Source organism: Pristiophorus japonicus, chromosome 18 (assembly GCF_044704955.1).
Source record: "Pristiophorus japonicus isolate sPriJap1 chromosome 18, sPriJap1.hap1, whole genome shotgun sequence".
Lineage (NCBI taxonomy): Eukaryota > Metazoa > Chordata > Chondrichthyes > Pristiophoridae > Pristiophorus > Pristiophorus japonicus.
Window position 1 is genome coordinate 54,197,156 of NC_091994.1, and position 24,698 is coordinate 54,221,853.

Consider the following 24,698-nt stretch of genomic DNA (forward strand, 5'->3'; position numbering starts at 1 on the left):
ATTTGTCCACCTTATTATGAATACTCCTCGCATTGAGACACAGAGCCTTCAGGCTCGTCTTTTTAAACACACTTTGCCCTTTGAAAATTTTGCTGTAATGTGGCTCTTTTTGCTTTGAGTTTCTCTGCCCTCCACTTTTACTTTTCTTTTTTCTATCTTTTGCTTCTGCCCCCATTCTACTTCCCTCTGTCGCCCTGCATCGGTTCCCATCCCCCTGCCTTATTAGTTTAACCCCTCCCCAACAGCACTAGCAAACACTCCCCCTAGTACATTGGTTCTGGTCCTGCCCAGGTGCAGACCGTCCGATTTGTACTGGTCCCACCTCCCCCAGAACCAGTTCCAATGTCCCAGGAATTTGAATCCCTCCCTTCTGCAGCACTGCTCAAGCCACATATTCATCTGAGCTATCCTGCGATTCCTAATCTGACTAGCACATGGCACTGGTAGCAATCCTGTGATTATTACCTTTGAAGTCCTACTTTTTAATTTAACTACTAACTCCCTAAATTCAGCTTGTAGGACCTCATCCGTTTTTTTTTTTACCTATATCGTTGGTATCTATATGCACCACGACAACTGGCTGTTCACCCTCCCCCTTCAAAATGTCCTGCAACCGCTCCAAGGCATCCTTGACCCTTGCACCAGGGAAGCAACATAACATCTTGGAGTCTCAATTGCAGCCGCAGAAACGTCTATCTATTCCCCTTACAATAGAATCCCCTACCACTATAGCTCTCCCACTCTTTTTCCTGCCCTCCTGTGCAGTAGAGCCACCCACGGTGCCATGGACTTGGCTGCTACTGGCCTATCATATCATCCCCCCTCATCCCCCAAACAGTACCCAAAAAGTGGTGTATCTGTTTTGGAGGGGAATGATTGCAGGAGACCACTGCTCTTCCTGTTGGTCATCCATTCCCTATCTGTCTGTGTAACCTTTACCTGCAGTAATAAGCAAATCATACAACTGAATAGAAAGGTCATGATAGTGCACTGGGAAAAGAGCAAGTTGTTTCACTGAAACAAAATTACAAGAATAATTTAGTGCTATTGAAACAGAAAAATCAAAATGTAATCTGCTATTCTTGTACAAAGAACTGCTGCTGCATTTAGTGCTGAAATTTACATACAAATCCAAGTCCCTTTTTCGACTGACTCGTTAAGCACTTCATTTATGGCCAATTTCACAAGTCAGCAGATAGGAAGTGTAAAGTCCTTACACAATACCACAAATCCACATGAGGCACATTCTATGGACAAGGTCACTCTGTGACCTACACCTTTATTCACAGGACCAAGAAGTGATGACCCTGCGTGGGACCTCCCTTTATATACCTGGATGACCAGGTGAGGAGTCCCACAAGTTCACCCCTTGTGGTCAAGGTGTACATTTCTCAGGTGTACACAGTATTGTAGTGTTGTTACATGAAGGTTACATACATGACATCACCCCCGCCACCCCCCCACCCCCCCCCCAACATCTTATTGGGATACAGGTTAAGTCTTTTGGGTGGTCTGCGCTCCCTCTTGGAGCACTGCAGTTGGGGCTCTGGCTGTTGAGCCTTGGCCTGCATGTCTGTCCCCTGTGGTGATTCCGGGCTGACCGCAGGGACTGTGCATGCTGCTGATTGTTCTTGTTGCTCGTTCACCGGCGGTGGTGTGAATACCATCTCATGATCTTCCTCAGGTTCCTCAGAGTCCATGCTGAACCTTTTTTTTAAAAACTTGGTCTAGATGCTTGCGGCATATCTGCCCATTGTTAGGTTTAACCACGATGACCCTATTCTCCTCTTTGTCTATTACAGTACCTTCAAGCCATTTGGTCACGCATTCACATAGACGACGCGGGCCCGTTCATGGGGAAAATGTTTCTCACTGCGGTTGATGCATACTCAAAATGGATCGAGTGCATCATTGTGAATTAGTGCACGACATCCACCAGTGTGGAGAGTCTACGTGTGGTCTTTGCGACCCGCGGTTTGCTGGACATCCTCGTTAGTGATAATGGCCCATGTTTCACTAGCTACGACTTCCGGGAGTTCATGTCTGGTAATAGCATCAACCATGTCAGGACAGCACCGTTCAAGCCGGCCTCCAATGGCCAGGCAGAATATGCGGACCAAATCATAAAACAAGGCATGCTCAGGATTCAAGGTCCCTCCCTTCAATGCCGCCTATCGCGCCTCCTGCTGGCCTATAGGTCCCGACCGCACTCGTTCACTGGGGTCCCGCCCGCGGAGCTCCTTATGAAACGTGCACTCAACTTGGCTGTCCCTCATTCATCCTGCCTTGTCCGACATTGTTGAAGGCAAGCGCCAGTCCCAAAATGAGTGCCATGACCATAATTCAAGGGGGAGATGTATAGAAATTGGTGACCCCGTATTTGTTCTCAGCTCTGGTGGGCCAGGGCCACGGCTGAGCGGGGCCTCCCTGGGGGCATTACCCAGCTGGGCACACGTCGTGCACCTGCGAACAGTGTTCCAGGTCTGAATCAATTCCCGGCCACCAAACGTGTGACCGGGCAATGGCCTTCATCAGCACAATGCCTGGGTGCTCGCTGTGGAGTTCCCTGATGAAAGCTTCCCTGCTCCTCTGGGGCATGACTACCCATCTGCCCCATAGCAGGCAGTCAGCTTGCATGGAGAGCTCATCCATCCGCCTGTGAAATGGTCTTACCTCCTCAGGGCATGCTTCGTGCGCGGACGCCCAATCCCTAGTCAGGACACATTTCTTAATCAAAGATAGGAGGGGATCTCTGTTGGTCCAGATTTTGATCTGGTGGGCTGTGATAGGGGAGCCTGCGCTGTCAAAGGCATCAACGGCCATGACCATCTCAGCGCTTTGCTCCGCTGCCCCCTCAGTGGTGGCCAGTGGAAGCCTGCTGAGCGCGTCAGCGCAATTTTCAGTGCCAGGCCGGTGTAGTCATACGCAGCCAGCGTGAGAGCCCATCGCTGTATGCGAGCTGACGCATTGGCATTGACAGCCTTGCTGTCTGACAACAGGGATGTTAACGGCTTGTGGTACGTTTCTAATTCGAACCTCCTGCCAAAAAGGTACTGGTGCATCTTTTTCACCCCATAGACACATGCAAGTGCTTCCTTCTCAACCATCCCATATCTACGTTCTGCTTGAGCACGCGACCTGGAGGCAGAAGCCACAGGTTGGAGTTGCACTGCTCAGCATTGCACTGCTGCAACACGCACCCAATCCCATAGGACGATGAATCACATGTCAGAACCAATTTCTTACAGGGGTCGTACAGGTTCAACAATTTATTTGAATAGAGTAGGTTACGCTTGAAAGCCCGTTCTTGACAGTCCCCCCAAAACCAATCGCAACCCTTACGCAGGAGCAGGTGTAGCGGCTCCAACAATGTGCTTAAGTTCGGCAGCAAGTTCCCAAAATAGTTCGAGTCCCAGAAATGAACGCAACTCCGATGTGTTGCCGGGGCTGGGCGCTCGTCGAATCACCTGAGTTTTGGATTCGGTCGGCCGAATCCTGTCTGCAGCAACCCTCCTGCCCAGAAACTCGACTTCGGGAGCCAAAAACACACACTTGGGCTTCTTGAGTCGCAGGCCTACCCGATCCAGTCGGCGTAGCACCTCTTCCAAATTGTGGAGGTGTTTCTCGGTGTCCTGACCAGTGATGAGGATATCGTCCTGGAATACAATCGTTCCAGGAATGGATTTGAGCAGGCTTTCCATGTTTCTTTGAAAGATCGCGGCCGCTGATCGAATGCCAAACGGGCACCTGTTGTAAACAAACAGTCCCTTGTGCGTGGTGATTGTGGTCAGTAGTTTGGATTCGGCCAGTTCTTGGGTCATGTAGGCTGAACTTGGTGAACAGCTTGCCGCCTGCCAACATGGCAAAAACATCCTCCGCTCTCTGAAGCGGGTATTGGTCTTGTAGTGACACCCGGTTGATAGTGGCCTTGTAGTTACCACAGATCCTGACTGAGCCATCCGCTTTTAGGACGGGAACAATGGGGCTCGCCCAGTCGCTGAATTCAACGGGCGAGATGATGCCCTCTCTCAGCAAACGGTCCAATTCGCTTTCAATTTTCTCCCGCATCACATACGGCACAGCTCTGGCTTTGTGGTGCACTGGTCTGGCATCCGGGGTGATGCGAATCACTACTTTGGTACCTTTGAACTTCCCAACGCCAGGTTGGAATAGCGACTCAAATTGCTGTAGGACCTGCGAGCATGAACTTCGCTCCACAGATGACACTGCGTGCACATCCCCCCATTTCCAGTTCATCTCAGTTAGCCAGCTCCTCCCCAACAGTGCAAGACCATTGCCCGGGACAATCCAGAGCAGCAGCTGGTTCACTGATCCATTGTGTGTGACAGCCAACATTGCACTGCCTAGCACTGGAATGATTTCTTTGGTGGACGTCCGTAATTGAGTCTCAATGCGTTCTAGTTTGGGTCTGCTGGCTTTGAGTGGCCATAGCTTGTCAAATTGTTGTCCGCTCATGAGTGACTGGCTAGCCCCCATGTCCAGCTCCATGCGTACCGGGATGCCGTTTAATAGGACCTTCATCATCATAGGTGGCGTTTTGATATACGAGCTGTGAATGTTTACCACATGAACCCGCTGAACTTCAGCGTCCATTGATTTGCCCCAAGCATCATCCTGCCTCGCAGACCCCTCTTCTGGTCCATCTGCCTCGTAAATTAGCCTGGTGGCAGGCTTCCTGCACATTCTGGCTAAATGGCCAGTGAGGTTACAATTTCTGCAGGCGAACTGTTGAAACATGCAAGTCCTAGCAGCTTGTCTGCCCCCACACCTCCAGCATAAACTGAGATTCCCATTGTTGTGAACAAAAGAGCTGTTACCAGGCATTCCTCGCTGATTGTCCCTTTGACTGCTCGAGCACCCCGTTAGTGGGTGTCAATGGCCCCATCCAAGAACGCATTGTCCACTGGGATGGCGTAAATGTCCGTTCAGCCTGCCATTGTCTGTGTTGAAAACCTGTTCTGGTGTCTACTGAACTGCCCTTGCCTGCCTGCTGGGCTCTGAGTCGCGTTTATGATATTGCCCCGCCCGATCCATCGCCATGTTGGAGTCAGAGTTACGCGCGTATATTATCTTGGTTTCCTCCTCCCCCGCCATAAAAGTCTGAGCCAGCAACGCCGCCGCTTCCAAGGTCAAGTTCTTGGTCTCGATTAACTTTCTGAAAATCCCGGCATGACCGATGCCCTCAATAAAGAAATTCCTTAGCATCTCCCCCCTGCAGGCATCTGTGAACTTAGAGGCTGGCCAAGCGCCGGAGGTCCGCAACGCAGTTCGTGTGCTCTGTCCTTCCCGACGTCGGTGGGTATAAAATCTGTGTCGAGCCATGTGTATGCTGCTCGCCGGTTTGAGGTGCTCACTGATTAGCTTGCTTCTCGGGTGCTAACAGGTCTTTCATGAGCGCATAAGTCTTAGATCCACAGCTGGTCAGTAGATGAGCCCTTTGCTTGTCGGTTATTGCATCTCCCAGCCAGTCCTCTGCTGAAACCTCAATGAAATCGTCCCAGTCCTCACCAACACAGTACCGTTCCTATACTTCCGGTGGCCGCTCTCGTGGGTCGTTGATTCCCGTTTCTCATCGCCACTGTAAAGTCCTTACACAATACCACAAATTCACACGAGGCACATTCTATGGACAAGGTCACTCTGTGACCCGCACCTTTAGTCACAGGACCAAGGAGTGATGAACCTGGGTGGGACCTCCCTTTATATACCTGGATGACCAGGTGAGGAGTGTCTCCCACAAGTTCACCCCTGTGGTCAAGGTGTGCATTTCTCAAGTATATACCATATTGCAGTGTTGTTACATGAAGGTTACATATATGACAGGAAGAAAATTAAAGCTCCTCTCACTTTCCCAACAGTTATCTCTTCGTCTACCTTATTCACTATTTTCGTATTCCATACATTGTGCTTGAACAAAAATGTTACTGAAAATTCTTCTGCTGGTACTCACAGGGATTGAGACTGGCTTGAGTCAATTCAGAGATTACAGAGTTGGTATGGGTATTAACCTGAACCAAATCTATACATGTATTAATTTTCCTTTTTGCAGATTGGACATACTACAAGAATGACCCACAAGCACAGATAAATTAAACTATTCACCCAGGAGTGACAACATAAAACAGGAAATTATTAAATGGTTGGCCAAGTCCAACAGATCCACTGACACCAGCAGCATGCTAACTGAAACACTGAGGACAATAAGGCAGACATGTGTAACCTTCAGTAAATATAGAAGTTAATATTTATATAGAATAAGAATTATAATTGTATAGAGCAACATCACTAAATACATCAGACAGGTTTTCCATCTCCCTATATTTACTGATTAGTTATTCATCAACCTTTACAATAGTTAGCTAAAACACAAGCATGACTTGACCTCAGATGACCTCTCTTACACAGTACAACCACCACCCTGAAAAATGGCCTGATTGGTCCTACCATTTAATGCTTGGTACACATATCCTTCAGTCTTTTGAGCATCTGAAACTGCAGCACGCAGTTTTGGCATAAGAAATCTTCCGTGCACTTTGAGTGAATGAGACCTTAGCTGTCCAATCAGTGGGGTAGAGTAAGAACATCTGGGGCATCTATAGCTTTTGCCTTCTGTAACATTTTTATAGAAGAAATGCATTTCGGTATTAAAAAAATTGTACATTAGCTTATACATAATTCTACTTTCTAGTACAACTAATCTGGTAAAAATCATGCTAATTTCTCGACCTCCAACCCCAATAAAACTGAACTTTGCAAGTATTTATGTAGCATATAACTTCACTGTGGCTTTACCCACGAGAAAATAAACTGATCTATTGCCCATCTATAATGTAATTCTTGCAGGTAATTTTGCATAATAATATTCTAGTATTGCAAACAATGTACTTTAGTAACTTTCATCTCCTGAGTAGGAGCAGCTCGGATTGTGTGGCCTTTAAAATAAGCCAAATGTAATGACGGCCAACATTTGATAACAATCCAAAGCAAGATATCATAATACCTGAGCTAGCAGTCTGGATGCCATTTTTCAAGCTGCTCTTGTTTTTTTTACTGAGGTAAAAAGAAAAAGAAAATTAGCTTTTCCAACCACAATTCAAGGTCCTCTTAATTACCATACTTCATTCTCTACTTAAAGTTAACAAGAAATTTCAATCTGAACGCTTCAGCTGTTTTCAAGCTGCAAGATTAGCGAATGGACTCAGATGAAGCACAAAACATCCCCGATGTGCAGGAATTGTTTGTAGGCCTTGCATCTATCCTCCGTTTGAACCAGTGTACTTGTGGTAAAGGTTTAATTGACTGAAGATATGCATTGAACGGTGTATTATCAGAAAGAGGTTTTTAAGATGTAATTTGAAGAGGTTTTTAAGATGTAATTTGAAGAGGTTTTTAAGATGTAATTTGAAGAGGTTTTTAAGATGTAATTTGAAGAGGTTTTTAAGATGTAATTTGAAGAGGTTTTAAACATCAATGTGGAAAATATTATAAACAAAACATATTAAAACATTAGCTTCAGCAGGGTAGGATCAGTTTTGACCCCCTCAAATTCTCCACCCCTAGCATTTCCAATCAGGCATACGGTCAAGTGAGCACATTGGATTTCAGAGCATAAGAAAGCATGCATGATCATAAATAGAGCCTAACCCTTAAAGTACCATTACAAAGACCTGACAGCAGATGATGCTGCCGGCCACAGTTTACAAAAGTAGGAGTAAAGCAGCTTTGTAATTTTATTTAATCCTCTGCGTCTCCACAGCACCCTCCCTCCACCCAAAAAAAAAAGACACGTTTTCAAGGAAATTAAGTAACACTTTGATGAAATCTCTGAGATAAGAGTCCAAAGCATGCAATTTAGTCAAAATACTAAAATGTAGGATGAGGACAAGGAGGAGGAAGTAGCGAAAAGCTAGTGGACATGTACAAAACACATTTAAAGTGCTAATGGAATGTTGGCCTTTATCTCAAGAGGGCAGGAACACAAAGGGGTGGAAGTTATGATACAGCTGTACAGATCTCTAGTGAGACTCCATCTGGAGCACTGCATTCAGTCTGAGCACCAAACCACCAGAAAGATATATTGGTCTTGGAAGGGGGAGGGAAAGATGGGATGGCTGCCCACCCACCTGTTCTGCCGCTATAAAACCCCAGCGAGTTAGGTTCAGGGGATCCCATTATAAGGCAGGTGGCTGTGAGCCTGGTGGATGAACTGGTAATATCTAGTGTGATTGTTAAACCCTTTACTAATAAACCAACGAGCTATGAACTCTTAAGCAAAGAACCCATGAAGCAAATACATTACAGGGTCGGGATTCAGTTATTTTTTTAAACTTTAACCTCCCACCCAACCGCAACCCACCCATTTTTTGGTGTTAAAATCCGCCCTCCCCCCCCCATGATCCCATGAATCAGGTGAAGGGTATGAAAACAGCTCCCTGCCCGTCCAGATTATGCCAGTTTACTAGCTGACAAATATGTGGAAATTCAGGCCAGTGGAAAGTCTCAGTGGGTAAAAACTCAATATGTCCTGGGTTGAATTTGCTGATCTTGACCAGGATTGAAGCACTACAACTAGTCCCAGTGTCCCGGGTTAGGAAAGGGAGAAAATTAGTGAACCAGGGTTCTCAGTTTTGGCCAATATCCAGTAACTCCTGCTGATAAGCTTGCATGTGTGGAGATTTCAGTTGAATACAAGAGAAAACTTCAATACAATTCCTCCCGATCCGATTCAAATAGCTTGCCAACACTTATGGTCTTGGCTACCATGTGAATAACCCTGTGGCTGCCATCAACAGTGGAACCAGCTGGAACCTTCAAAACAGAGGTATGGAGTGGAGAAAATGGAGGGGGAAAACAAAATTTTTAAAAATCATTAGTGCACAAGATAAACTTTTAGGTTGAGCACACTAACCACCCAACATACCCCTAGCCAAAGTCACATACTTTCCTCTAGTTGAAAAGGTTAGACTGCTGACTAGTCAATCTCTGCCAAGAACACTCAGTAACCAGCCATTAAAATGTGAGAATATCCTCTTATTTTACATCACTTGAACTTTCTCCAATGATAGCACAGCAGTACAGACACTCTTGGTTTGCATGGAAAACATAGGCTAGTTGATAGTATGAAACATGAAGTTAGAATGAGATTAAAAATACATAAGCTAGATCTGCCCTTTTTGTAGAATCTTCACCATAGCTTTATCAATAAAAAGCAAGCTTCCAATTAGTTATCCTTAATATTCCACACAAATAAACCAAACTAAACCACTGCAAACTCAGTTTGATGCCTCAGTTTTTTTGGAAGTGGGTGGGGAACAAGAGGAATAAAAAAAAATAAGATTTTCTTCATTTTTCATATAATGTTCCTTCCCCACACATCAGAGGAGTATAGTCTAGTTTGATAGGCACTAGGAAAATCATATGCCCAGTGTTGAGGAGAACAAAACAACTTTTGCTTTATGAAATTGAACCAGAGAAACTGCCAATGCTGTTCTAATATGGAGACAAGAATATTTTCATCCTTTAGGTCTACAGCACCAAACCTGGCCCTTGGGCACACTGTCCAGATAGTGTGTGGAAATTGAGAGGCTGAAATTGCCCCTTCTTAAAAGGCACGTTACCGCCTCTAAGCGACGCTAATGGGGGCGGGAAGGCCTTTCTGACCAGGGGCAGGTGGATGGTGCGACCCATTGGGAATTGCCCCCAGGCCGGAGGCGGTGGAAACAGGTTTCCGCCGTGCCGTGTTTCCGCCCACCTGTCTGACCCCTTGCCAGCCGCGCTCTGACCCCTTACCGACCGGCGGCGACTCCTTTTCTGCCCCGCGGGGGAAATTGCCCCGCAGGAGCGCAGCCACTGCTGCTTGGTGCCCCCGACAGCTTTGCGCTGCGGGAAGCTGCCAGTGGCTGGGCGGCGTTTCCGTCCTTAAAGGGGAAGGCGCACCGCCACAGCTGCCCTTGTTTTAATTGTCAGCCGACTCTACAGTCGGCCCGACAATGGCGGCCACTGGTTCAGCCAGGCCACCAACTTGGTTGCCGGGGTGTTGGCTCACCTGAAGCCCTCCCTGGTGGCCCAGTGGGCACCAAGGAGGCCTCGCAGCATCCCTCCCCTTTAAGTGAAGGGGAGGGACGTTGTTATGCGTCAACGCGACGCGTTCATTTTTGAACACAAAAGGGCCAAAGTGTCCTCCAATCTCCGCCCCATCAGTGCTGCCAGTAATTCATCATTTAATTTGAATTAAATGGGACGGAGGGCAATTTCGGCCCCTGAGTTTCTCCAGTTCTAGAAATCAGCTTTGGACCCTGAAACCTTGTATAGGGAAAAGTTCCCCTCATTTTTCTGGGTGCTGCAGAAAAACTAAATCTGTCCTTGTGCTTAGGGCAAACTCCTTTTGGTTCGTTTATCTCAGCTGACCATTGCTGGATGATATTATGTTAATGTCTTGCAGGTGGTCTGGTCTGATCATCTCATGGAATGGCAAATGGGTTCTTGTCAAATTGAGGATGTTTTTCTGATCGTGTCTATGCTCCATGCGTCCGCGGTAATGCTTCCCTATATGGCTATTGCTAGCCTCCTCCCCACATACCAGGTAGGAGGGGAAAATTCATTGTCACTAATGGAAGGCCTGAGGTAGCCTGGATGAATCCCTAGTGGGAGCCTCCGAATATGAACATAGCTTTAAGAATTATGGGGTGTTTGAGGTTGAATCACATGCTTTGGTATACTCCATCATTTAAGCAAGATCTCTGAGCTAAGGGATCTCTGCCTGAGAGGTGTCCTATGTTATTCGATGGATAGCACCTCCTTGGGGGGATCAAATGTAATCCACTCAACATAGAACTTGATTCTAATCAGTGCCATCATTCTTCTGGTACCAACACTATCATAACATCATAAAAGGTTATTACACAAGGTAAAAGTTCACGGGGTTGGGGGGGTAATACATTAGCATGGATAGAGGATTGGCTAACTAACAGAAAATAGAGAGTCGGGATAAATGGTTCATTCTCTGGTTGGCAACCAGTAACTAGTGAGGTGCCGCAGGGATCAGTGCTGGGACCCCATCTATTTACAATCTATATTAACAACTTGGAAGAAGGGAGGAAAAGCAATGTGTGAGGAGGACACAAAAATTCTGCAAAAGGACAGAGACAGGCTAAGTGAGTGGGCAAAAATTTGACAGATGAGAGTATAATGTTGGAAAGTGTGAGGTCATGCATTTTGGCAGAAAAAAAAATCAAAGAGTAAGTTATTATTTAAATGGAGAAAGATTGCAAAGTGCCGCAGTACAGCGGGACCTGGGGGTACTTGTGCATGAAACACAAAAGGATAGTATGTAGGTACAGCAAGTGATCAGGAAGGCCAATGGTATCTTGGCATTATTGCAATGGGGATGGAGTATAAAAGCAGGGATGTCTTGCTACAGCTATGCAAGGTATTGGTGAGGCCACACCTGGAATACTGCGTGCAGTTTTGGTTTCCATATTTACGAAAGGATATACTTGCTTTGGAGGCAGTTCAGAGAAGGTTCACCAAGTTGATTCCGGGGATGAGGGGGTTGACTTATGGAGGAAAGGTTGAGTAGGTTGGGCCTCTACTCATTGGAATTCAGAAGAATGAGAGGCGATCTTAACGAAATGTATAAGATTATGAGGGTGCTTGACAAGGTGGATGCAGAGAGGATGTTTCCACTGATGGGGAGACTAGAACTAGAGGGCATGATCTTCGAATAAGGGGCTGCCAATTTAAGAGAGAGGTGAGGAGGAATTTCTTCTCAGAGAGTTGTAAATCTGTGGAATTTTTTGCCTCAGAGCTGTGGAAGCTGGGACATTGAATAAACTTGAGACAGAAATAGACAGTTTCTTGAACGATAAGGGGATAAGGGGTTATGGGGAGTAGGCGGGGAAGTGGAGCTGAGTCTATGATCAGCCATGATCTTATTGAATGGCGGAGCAGGCTCGAGGGGCCGTTTGGCCTACTCCTGTTCCTATTTCTTATGTTCATATCATCTATCAAGTCCTTAGCACCATGTCAGCATGTTCCCAGCACCACATGTGCGTGCAGTACTTGTCCAATTTGTTCTGGTGTGCCATTCCTGATGGGAGTGTTTCCTGAATCTGAAACCAATCATGGCATTATATTTAGGTGACAAATATTTTATACAATTGTGAACATCAATAATTGTAAGGGGACTACTGCATTTTGCACAGAACTTAAGACTTTGGCAGAGGTTGATGCAGATTGTTTTTGATGCAGGCAATGTATCGCATGGGTCAGTACAGAAGGGGATACAATACAACCATTGTTTTGGGGTGGAGCACACACTGAGTGTAACATTCCAATTGGTCTCTTGCTTTTACCATACAATTTATGGAGTATGTTTTTTTTTGTATTGGCATCCCGAGAAGGACAATACTGAATGGTAGTTGGAGGTTCGAACAACTTCGGCTCCTGAAAAACTGAAAATGAAATGCAAAAACCTGGACAGGCAGGATTGAACTAATACAGTAATGTATCTAAACTACTCCCATGGAGAGGCTGAAGACTCTACCCAAAAATTATAAAGAGAGAATAGCCAACATGAGTTAAAAGAATCTTTAGCTGGGGATAAACAAACTGGCAGTGGCAGAGGTCCAGAGGCTTTATGACACAGGAATCATCTATCTGCAAAAGTCACATTTTCACAAATGTGATTTATCCAGAGACTATCAAGTTAGGCTATACTCACACTGTGTGGCGAATGTAGCAAGAACAAAACATCTTCCAAATTAAAGGAAGCATCGATTACATGTAGACATTACGAACATAAGTTTGAGTAAATAAACCAGTATTACCTGCTCTTGGTAGCAGGGTGGTGACACGTTTTGGGCAGAAAGTGAGTCTTTTCATGATTACGAAGTCCTGCCAGTGCTTTAAAAAGCCGTGCGCAGTGCCTACAACGATACCCTTCCACTGCAGTACTGCGCTTCACTGTACTCTCGGAATATTCTTCCTTCACGCTCGTGTCCTGCTCTCTGCTGGACACCTCATTTCCTGGGATCTTAAATGGTCGAACAAAAATACCATGCATTAATTTTTGAGCCAACAGCCAAATAGGGATGTTTGCATTCTACTTTTAAAATTATTAAATGTTTCTAATGCTTTCTCACTCTATTATGTTCCATTCTCTTTGTAGTGCTCGATATACATTCAGATGAATTATTCACCTTTAGCTAAAGTTATTCCTCAAATTAAGGATATATTCCTCACACAAATCAGTTAAGGGAACAGAATATGCAAGCTGGGGCAGAGTGGGAAAAGGGGGGGGGGGGGAAAGGGAACACAGGCATGCAATCCTCCCTTATTGCGCACATCTCAAGTAAAAGTAGAGAAGAGCATATAAACTCTCGCTAATGAATTTAAAAAAAATCTAAACAGGGATAAACCCCCTTTTCCAGAAATGTGATTTCAGTACGTTAAAGTGCTGTAAGTTTTGTTTACAATATATTCCTTAACAGAAAGGAGAAAGGATATAAAATACATATCTGTATCAAAGTGGAAACCACATCTCCAACATTTACAAAGTGAGTAGTTGAGGCCAGCAAGATCCCAGGTTGGATCACCTGTCTGTACTAAGTACGTTGTCTTCTTACAAATAAAATGAAATTTACAGATTATTTGCACATTAAAAACATTTTTTTTTTTAAAGAATCAACAGCAACCATTGCATTCTGAATAATATTGCAAAGATTTGAGATGGTTTTTCTTTCTTCAACCAAATACAACTAAGAAATGGAATGAGAAACACTCATTGGGACCATCAACTCTATTCCATCCACAGACATTGTGAAATATAGACCCCATTCAATCTCCTTAGGAAGACAAGAACAACTTGCATTTAAAGAGATTCTTTAACAAAGAAAGACGTTCCAAAACACTTTACACAAGCAGTCTGACAACATAAAGGCAATGAAAGGGTCCACAGGTGTTGGAAAGAAAGACTTGCATTGATATAGCACCTTTCATGACCTCAGGAGATGTCAATGTGCATTGTAGCCAATTAAGTACCTATGAAGTGCAGTCAATGTAGGAATGGCGAGAAGTACAACTGGCTGTTATCAGTGTAGATGTAGAAGCTGACCCTATGTTTGCAAATGATGTCGCCAAGGGCCAGCATGTAGATGAGAAAAAGGAAGAGGCCAAAAAATTCAACACAGAAAAGTGTGAGCGGATACATTTTTGTCAGAAGAATGATGAGACAATACAAGCTAAATGGTACAATTATAAAAAGGATGCAAGAACAGAGAGACATGGGGCGTTTGTGCACAAATCTTTGAAGGTGGCGGGGCAGGTTAACAAAGCATATGGGATCCTAAGCTTTATAAATAGAGGCTGAGTACAAAAGCCAGGAAGTTATGCTAAACCGATATGAAACACTAGTTGGGTCCCAGCTGAAGTATGGTGTTCAATTCTGGACACCACACTTTAGGAAGGACTTGAAAGCTTTGGAGAGGGTGCAGAAGAGATTTACTAGAATGGTTCCAGGGATGAGGGATTGCAGTTATGTGGATAGACTGAAGAAGCTGGGATTTTCTCCTTAGATCAGAGAAGGCGAAGGAGATTTGATAGAGATATTTAAAATCATGAAGGGCTTAGATAGAGTAAATAAAGAGAAGAGAAACGGTCTTCAATGGCTGAAAGGTCGATAACCAGAGGGCACAGATATAAGTGAGTGGCAAAAGAACCAGAGACGACATGAAGAAAAACCTTTTTTTTGCAATGAGTGAGTAGGATTTGGAATGCAATGTCTGACAGGGTAGTGTATACAGATTAAATAGTAGCCTTCAAAAAGAGAATTGGATAAATACTTGAAGGAGAAAGAATTCAAAAGTTCTCTGGAAGTCTGACCTCTTTCCTCACCATGTTTCAGCACCACACTCCTTATCAAACTCTTCACTACTAAGCTTTTTTTTCAGTTCTCTATTCAGTTGTCCAGTCAATATTGTCTTCTTTCTATTAAATGCAACTTTTCCAATTGTAATTCCTGTTCTCACCTCCTTGACACATCTGCAGGTAATATACTTCCCAGATATTTAAATTGGCTCATCTAACTGTTCCTCACTTATTAAAATGTTCACTCTTTTACCTGCATTCCTAGAAACCTACATAACTTTGGTCTTGTCAATATATATTTTCATTTCATAATCCATTACTGTGGCATCTAGGCTAACAACTATCCCTTCATGCTATTTGCTACCAATGTATTGTCAATGGCAAATTAGACAGCTTTCACTAGTCTATCTCCAACTTTCACTCTTTCATCTATTGTATTAAGCATTTCTCATGCCATTACATCTACATACATGTTGAACAGAGATAGCAAACAGCATCCATGTTATACTGCTCTTCCAATCACTCCTGATTCTGACTCATCGACTACCTTGAAATTTGCAGTTTGCCCCATATACAAAGCCATAATTAGGTGTCTCTCTCTCCAATCCAAATCAATATTCTTGAATACCTCCATAGTGTGATCCAGTTCACTATCAAAAGCTTTTCAAAATCTACAAAGCAAATGTTCTTTACTCCTCTCGTACAGAAGTCTCATTATCCTTATTACCTCTCTTGTTCAATATCCTCCGTGAAACCTAAATTGATCTGCCAAGATATCGTTCCACTTTTACTTTTAAACACTCTTGTAATGAGCATAATCTTTGAGACACAAACAAACAGTCAAACTGATGGTACGAAACATTTGCTAAAATTTAGCTTTTTTCCCAAAAGACGCATCATGATTATTTTCATGAAATAATCTGCCCATTCCCCTTTCAAGTACACTGCTTTACACAAATCAATCGAGTTGGATTGTTGACGCCCCTCCCAATTTTTGATTAATCTGCCGGAATCTCATTGATGCCTGTGGCCTTTCCATTCTGGAGCTCACTTATTGCAACCTTCACTTTACACTCAAGGACTTCAGGGCCCTTACAATCAATTTCCATCTCCTCTTTCTTCCCTATTTCATGGCCAACTGGATCTTTCCCTTTGGCATACAGTTCAACATATTCTTGCCAAGTCTTTCTTTCTTCTATTGGGTCAGTTAATAGTTACCCACCTTTATTTTGATTGCTTTCACTCTCATTCCACATCGGTTTAGAAACATACAAATATAGAAATCTACGGCGCAGGAGGAGGCCATTTCGGCCCATTGTGTCCGCGCCGGCCGACAAAGAGCCACACGGCCCTCAGTCAACAGCCCTGAAGTTTACAAATAAACCCATGAACAATGAACAATGGCGGAAAAGTAAAGAGCACCCAGCTCAACCATGCCGCCTCACACAACTGCGACACCCCTTGCACTGAAACATTCTACACTCCACTCCAACCGAAGCCATGTGATCTCCTGGGAGAGGCAAAAACCAGATAAAAACCCAGGCCAATTGGGAAAAAAAAAATTTGGGAAAATTTCTCTCCGACCCATCCAGGCGATCGAAACTAGTCCAGATCACTCTGGCCGTGTTCGATTCCCTGCAGTACTTAAATCATCCACTCTTCAGACTCGAACAACAGATCAACTTTACCCCTCCTATCGAACTCTTCCAACTTCTCTAACCTAATCAGTCTCACTTCTTCAATCTCCTCTATTTTTTTTGGCCCTCGTGTTCACATTTTTTCATTCCCATTCCCTTCCATTGTCCATTTTAACCAGCATTTCATTATGCACACAATTTCTAAACCCTTTTTCCCTTTATCAGATGCAGTTTGCTCAGGACTTTGCTTTCAGCCTACACCATCATTTAATATATTCTTTTCCTTCACTTTATTACCAGTCTCTTTCCTGAACCTTAACCCACTTTCACCATTCAGCTCTTCCTATTTCTACAAAGGACCATACTTTAGTCTATCCAACTTCAAAATTAGTTTCCATCACAACCAAGCTGTGGTCTGAATCAGCAGATAAAAAATTACTGATGTGCCTTTCTATCTGCTGGTCTTATCTCAAGTGTACATTAACAAGTGACCTTTTCTGTCAACAAAAGATGGATGAACAATTATTTGATTTCAAAATGTGTTTCTGAAAGTTGAAAGTTGAAAGTTGCATTAAAAAGGACTTTCTCTCTCTCTCTTCCACTCTAACTCGTGTTTCTCTCACCCCTTGCCCTCAATTTTAAAAGTTTATTGAACATTAAACAAGTGCTAAAACAGATGTGTAATCAAAACTGTCATTTTCTTAATCACACAGCTTTAAAAAAAACATTTTATGTCAGTAAAGGTTTTAAAAATGTTTCTCTTGTTTTAAAATCAAGATATTTGAAGAAAATAATACTGGACAAAAAATGTAAAGAAGTGAAAAAATATCACAGCAGTAGAACTGATTGAACGGTACCGATGCATACTGGGAAATAAGGTACACTGCACATGCTCAGACTGCACAATCCAAATTCGCCCGAGTCACAGGTCTGGGCAAAAATACCAAGTCCTAACTCAGGTCTTTGGGGTAGACTGCAGCCTTGAATCAAAAGCTTTAAAGAGGGCATTAAAAGACAATTCAATAATTTAATTTAATTATGTAATTGTGAAATAAGTATTTTTTGATTTATTTTGTTCATCCCCTTATCTTGGACATTAGAAATTTCAGTTACTGAGAAAAAAAATAGCAGATGAAAAAAAAGTCACAAAGCATTTTGAAAGATTGATTGGAGGTCAGTGGCCAGACTACATAATCTCAGGCTCATACACTAACCTTCAAATAGCATCCATTCAGTACCACAGCGTGACATCTTTAACACAGAAAATACCTATCAGAACACTACCTATAGCAGTAGCATGTGCAGTTTCAATGAAACACGTGACCATATGTTAAATTTAATGTACAATAGATGGCACAAAATGATTTGCCGCTCTCTATGAATACTAAACAAAAATTCAGTGAGGTGAATGGGGCTTTCTCCTTTCTTTTTTCTGAAAGGCATGTAAAGATTTCTAAGAATGGCAGTTATATAGCGCCTTTCACGCCTACCGGATGTCTCAAAGCGCTTTACAGCCAATGAACTACTTTTTGTAGTGTAGTCACTGTTGTAACGTGGGAAACACGGCAGCCAACTTGTGCACAGCAAGATCCCACAAACAGCAATGTGATAATGACCAAATAATGTGTTTTTGTTATGTTGATTGACGGATAAATATTGGACCATGGATAACTCCCCTGTTCTTCTAAATAGTGCCATGGGATCTTTTACATCCACCCGAGAGCAGATGGGCCCTCGGTTCAATGTTACATCCGAAAGACGGCACCTCTGACATTGCAGCACTCCATTGGAGTGTCAGCCTAGATTTGTGCGCTCGAGAAGGGGGGGGGAAAGAGAGAAGAGGGGATTCGGGGGGGGGGGGGGGGAGAAAGAAGAGGGGATTCGGGGGGGGGGGGGGTCAGGAACTCGGTCGGGTGGGGGCTGGGGATGGGTAAAGAGGACGGAGAGCACAGTGGAGATGGCGGAAGAACGTGGTCCAGGTCTAAAGGAAGGGTTGAGAGCGAGAACGTGATCCAGATAGCAAGACTGGCCGAAATCCAGAAGTCACGACACTATCACTATTCACGTCATACCCATTAAACCTGTTAACAATCTGTGACCCACATACAATGCCCCAACTATGGCGCAGCGGGGAGGTGGTCAGGAAGTTGGGTTTGGGGGGGGGGCACAGGAGTAGGTCAGGAACTTGTGCTTATACGCCACAAAAAGTGCCCATGTTGGAAGCAGTAACTTAGAAATTTAAAAGCATGAAATATTATAATCTTGAGATTTTTGTGAATTTAACATTTAGAAGGCCAAAACACAACGAATTTAGTCTTTTGGGGCTTACACTTCTCAACAGTGCACAGGATGCCCTGTAGCTGATTGCAGTGGTAAGTGAAAAGAACTGAATTCAATGTCGAAAGGATGCACCAAGAGGTCACAGTGATTCAAGTTAAGAAGTTCTTAATGAGCAAGTGCAATGTAAATTTTCCTGACTGCATATCTCATCATAAAATAATTCAAGTTAATTAGCACCTCTGCTTATTTGACGAGGGTTCAGGATCTTGGTATTTGCTGCAGAAAATTTCTATTAAAACAATAGTAGAAGCAAAATAGAACAGTTGTAGATACAAACTAAAATGCAAAGTAACCTAGGAAATTTACTCTGCCCAGTAGAAATTGAAATTACACACACATCCTGGATTATCATCTGATGTTAATGGAGCTCTCATATTATCTGAATAAGTAAATCTTTCACACCAAGTAGCTCTGATCTTACTAACATTTACTATTTAAACAATATTCAAAGGAAATTAGTCAAAAATGGACAAAAAACATTGAAGATAGCTTTGACTTTAGCAAGGCACTAAATGGGAAGACCTGCTAAGCAGAGCTGACTTTATTCAGGTAGGTTGAAAACAAAACAGAAATTTAAATTGTTCCCAACCATTTCTAATCTCTACATGTCATACCAAAAATAGAATTAAGAATCAGCCAACCATACCAGCCATTCATCTTCAGCACCAAATACACATTCCTGGACTGTCGCGTTATACTTCATTTCATTCAAAGAATCACCGAATTCACAAATAAGGTCACTGCTGTCAACGTTTTGCTTTTCTGGCATTAGGATGTTGTATCCCAAGCACTGATTGCCACGTCTGCTCGGCGGAAATGTTTTGGACGGCAATCTGGTTACATTTATTGAGTTTATAGCCATGGTGAAAGAATGGTCGCTTTTCCTCTCATAACGGCTTGGGCTATTGTTTCGATTCCTGAAGTGCTCTCTGACTGGCATTGCTTTTACCAAGCCTTCATCCCCTTTACAGTTGATCAATTCCAGTTCATTTCCATCACTAAAGGTTAAAGGCTCCTCGATATTAACCACACTCTTTGTGCTCATTCCCCAATCCAACATAGCATTTGCACATTCACTGCCATGCTCTCTGAAAGTGTTCATTTCATAAAATTGTGGGTCTAGGTTAGCTATATGCAAGTTGGCATTATCTTTACACTCAATAGTGCACCTATTTTGGGAATAAAATCTGGGATGTCGCAATTTATAATGGAACAAAAGTTCTTTTTGAGTAATAGCTTTAAATGAACATAACATACATATCTGTTTTTCCATACCAGCCTTCAGATCATCATTACTGGATACTAGAGAAGCAAGTTCATTATGACCGGTCTTCATGCCACGAGAGGTATACTGAGGTTCAATGTCATGGTATATGAGATAGTGATTAATAAGGCCATTCTGAATTAAATGAGTGTACTCACACAAGGCACATTTGAAAACAATATCAGAGTCTTCAATTTGAGCACAAGTAATACTCTGCCTGATGCAATAATGTCTACAAATAACTCGCCTTGATGAGCAGGTAAAATTACAGACCTGGCACTGAAACACCGCCTGTAGCTCACTACTAGAGGTTGAGGTGGATCCTTGTGGTGCTCTGACCTGTAGATTGTTGACAATTTTCCTCTCCGATTCTTTCTGGTTACAATTTTTGCCTACTTTTATAGATCTATGAGCTGTTTGGTAATGCTCAAATAAAGAAACCCAGTCTCCACTGTATGAACAGTGTTCGCAGAAACACAACTCAGAAGATCCACCAAAACAGGGCACAGCTGGATCAGCAGACTCTGAATCAAATGAAAACATGGTGTGCATGGACAAAGGCAAATCCATCTCTGATGACATGTTCATCTTACGGCTGTATTTCCAAATCCTGTTGCAGGATATATTTTCTTCAGGGTGTTGTCTGTGGTAGTGCGAAAGGACAAACATAATGTTAGTACTTGAAAAAGGACAGATATCACACTTGTACATAAAAGTGCAAACATTTCCAGATTCCTTTTTTGCACTTGATGTAGGACACAGAATTTTGCTTTTGTCTTCTGTTAATTTTGCTAATTTTCCATATAAAGTATTATTTCTGTAAGCCTGTGAATATGTCCTTTTATCGTCATCTGTATCAGATAGCACTACTTCAATTTCAGCTATTGCGTCAAGCAGGCAATCATCATCACACATGGAAAACTCCGCCGCTCTTTCAATCTTCTGCTGGTTTAAAAAGCTATATGCCTCCATCACCCACTCAGCCTGCTGCTCCTCTGTTGTTCTACAATATGGAATGCTGCGCCTGGGCTTTGTACTTCGATCATTTAGTATGGCAACTGCTGGCCTGCATTTGATTGGTGATGCTAAACGACTTTTCAGGGTTTTCACTATGGCTTCCAATGCCAGGCATTTACTAGAAGGTGGTGCACCTTTAATGTTCAGACCACCATCATTTGCCTCCTTGTCAAGAGTCATTAAGGTTGAAAAACATGAAGGAGCTCCAATAGTCTCTTCAGACATTTCTGAACTTGCATTAACATCTGAATCATTAACCAGAAGACAAGGTACTGAAAATTGTAATTGATCATTAATCTGCTGCACCAACAATGCCTCACAATCGGAGTTAATGTGTTGCTTACTTGAACTATTATTTGATTCAGTAATATTTAATTTACTCGGGCAAAACAATGGTTTCGCAATGGAGGGCGCCAAATTTACATTTTCACTTCTTATATCAATATCTGGTATTAATGTAGTCGAGCAGTTTCTTTCCAAGGATAACATACTGCTGTCCAAAGTTAATTTTTTTGAAGTGCATTGCCTTTTACAAAGCTTCAATATTTTTAAGCCACTAGAAAAACTAGCACAGCGTTTGCGCTTACGACTTCTGCTAGGGTGGAGATGCACATTTCTGACATGGCGCAAGACACAACGACGGTACAAAGTGTGAAATGGACAAATAATACAATGAAATAAACACAGGCGTTTTATATAGAGTACAGTTTGGCGTTTAAGTTTTAATGTTCTTCTCATATTTTGTGGCCCAAAAGTAGGATGCAGTACAAACTCCTGTGACATGTTCTCCGAAAGCTTGCAACCATCAATTTTTGGGATGTCATCTGTAATATTTTTTCCCACAGGATTCTCACATTCAGGTCTAATTGGCTGTCTTTCCCTCACTATTGTCTCTCTTTTCAGAGAATAATTAATTGAATGAACTTGAGAATTCAAGTAATTTTCTCCACATCCTAAGCACTGCAGCCCCATTGTGGAGGTTGCCGCTTCTTTGCCAAATTCAAAATCACTGTGCAGTTCTTTTGCGTGATCTTCAAAGCACTGTTTATTACACGTGTAGTATCCACACCACATACAGGACATGTTGCCAGTCTCCATTTCTGGTTTTCCATCGACTTGCAGTTCTGTCCCATCTTTGGTTAGTTTATCAGGATTAATCTGTTTGGATGTATTATTCTGTGCTCCATCTGAAGCAACAAGAAAAAACAAATCTTCAGACAATTCACTTTCCTTAGTTACTTCTAAAATGGTTTCATTAGGTTTTGTATGGCCCAGGTCTTTTATTCCCAGTTCCTCAGCACTGGCACTTTCGAAGTACGAAGCAACATTAATGGTGTCCTTTAGCAGATGATCCAATTCGGATTTCTTGGTGGAAAACCAGGGTTTATTACCTTCATTATCATGTGCAGTACTACACACATCCATCACCTGCTCGCTGGTGAGTTTAGCATCAGTACTTAAGTTGCTCTTTCCAATTGTAATTTGTTTGTTTGAATCCTCCAGTGTTCCTAACTTCCCAATAGTCTCACAAAAGGCATTCATATTTTCCTTGAGTGTTTTGTATCCATACTGATCGTGGCAGTATTCACCGGTGATCTGCAAATGGTCAAGTGACTGATTACTGTGACTGCCGGGGATCAAATCCTCACTGAAGGCACTCTCGTTCCAAAATGTTAAGTCTTGTCCTATACATAGGGAGAAGTGAAATATTACAATATATTACATAGAATGTACAGCACAGAAACAGGACATTCAGCCCAACTAGTCTGTGCTGGTCTTTATACGCCACGAGTAGCCACCCATTCCATCTACCTCATTTCAGCCTTTCAAAATACCATTCTATTACTTTTTCTCATGCACTCATCTAGTTTCCTTTTGAAAGCATCCAAGCTATTTACCTCAACCACTTCCTGGGGTAGTGAGTTCCACATTCTAACCACTGAGTAAAAAAAAAAAAAATCTCCTTGTTTCCCTATTAAATTTAAGAAATAGGAGCAGTAGGACATTCGGCCCTTCGTGCCTGCTTTGCCATTTAATAAGATCATGGCTAATCTTCGAGCTCAACTCCACCTTCCCGCACTATCCCCATATCCTTTACTATTCAAAAAAAACCTATCGATTTCAGTCTTGAATATACTCAACGACAGCCTCCACAGCTTTCTGGAGTCGAGAATTCCAAAAATTCACAACCCTTTGAGTGAAGAAATTTCTCCTCAACTCAAACCCAAATGGCTGACCCCTTATCCCAAGATTGTGACCCCGAGTTCTAGACTCCCCAGCCTTGCAAAACATCCTCCCAGCATTTACCAGGTCAAGTCCTGTAAGGATTTTATATTTTCCAATGACATCACCTCTCATTCTTCTAAATTCTAGGGCATGTAGGCCTACTCTCTTGAATATCTCCTCATAGGATAATCCCCACATCCTAGAAATCAGTCTGCTGAACCATCATTGCACTCCCTCTAAAAAAGGTAAGTATATCCTTCCTTAGGTAAAGAGAAAATTAAACTGTGCACAGTACTCCAGGTATGGTCTTGCCAAGGCCCTATATAATTGAAGTAAGATTTCTTTACTCTTAAAGTCCAATGTTGTGTAATAAAGGCTAACATACCATGGATTTATTAACTATCTTATATTTATGGCCCTATATATAAAAAAAAAAACAGAAAAAGCTGGAAATACTCAGCAGGGCAGGCAGCATCTGTGGAGAGAGAAAAACAGAGTTAATGACCAGAATCTTACCAGCCCTGTGAGTGAGAGTTTGGAGGCGGGTCTGCTGTCAAAATGGCCATGATTGACAGTAGGGCGGAAGTCCGCTCTGAACCCGACTCCTTGTGAATTTTCAAAGTGCCGGTTCTGGCTGCGGATTGCAGACCCGGTACTAAACGGCGTGTCAGGCAATTGTGATAGTTTAAAAAGCTGTTTAAAGCTATTTAAGCAGCATTTTACCAGGTCCAAAGGATTTTTCAAAGTTTTTCTCGAGGTTCACGTCCCTTGGGTATCATGTCAGGTAAGTGTGTTGGGTTCTCAACAACTCTGGATTGGTTTGACTAGTTGACAGCTGCAGAAGTGGTATAAAAGCTACCATTTCACAGCTGTTCAATTTCCAATCTTAAAAGCTGGAGCTTTCAGGATTTGGAATACACTTTTCAGCTTTCTGGAGGTTTAAAGTGTTTGCAGCGAATTCTCTATCCAATGTCACCTCCTTGGAGCAACCTCTCTCACCATTGACAGATCGCTTCTGTCATTTCAACTTCAGCTGCCATATATCCCATCAGCATCGGTACCCTTGAAAAAATGTTATCTTGGCCCTCAGAATCCCACCACAATCAGCCCCAATACCATCACCAGGCACACCATCACCAACCTTCTCCACAATCACCTAATGCTGCACAGGACATCAGCATCCGACCACATTGCTGCCCAGGATGGCCAGATTTACTTCTTGATGGTGTCTGCCACACAATGCGCCAGGTTGGCACCAACTCACACCAACACCATAAAGCATTCCTACAATGCCCAAGCCATTCCTTTCACATTCATCACCATTGTGG

The 24,698-nt window shown here is 43.0% G+C and overlaps 1 protein-coding gene across 7 annotated transcripts in view; it reads right to left on the reverse strand.

Moving 5' to 3' along the window:
- The window catches only part of LOC139228737 (zinc finger protein 462-like), a 100,491-nt gene that overhangs the window by 61,394 nt on the left and 14,399 nt on the right, over window positions 1-24,698 (reverse strand). For 5 of the 7 annotated variants that reach the window (XM_070860051.1, XM_070860049.1, XM_070860047.1 and 2 more), the window contains 4 exons: window positions 19,510-22,829; window positions 12,849-13,054; window positions 7,022-7,071; window positions 6,466-6,630 (listed from right to left, as the gene is read on the reverse strand). In XM_070860051.1, the coding sequence (XP_070716152.1) occupies window positions 6,466-6,630; window positions 7,022-7,071; window positions 12,849-13,054; window positions 19,510-22,686 (3,598 nt within the window). In that variant the 5' untranslated portion in view covers window positions 22,687-22,829. The remainder of the gene's footprint in view (window positions 1-6,465; window positions 6,631-7,021; window positions 7,072-12,848; window positions 13,055-19,509; window positions 22,830-24,698) is intronic. The other 2 variants (XM_070860052.1, XM_070860053.1) reach the window with 2 other exon arrangements.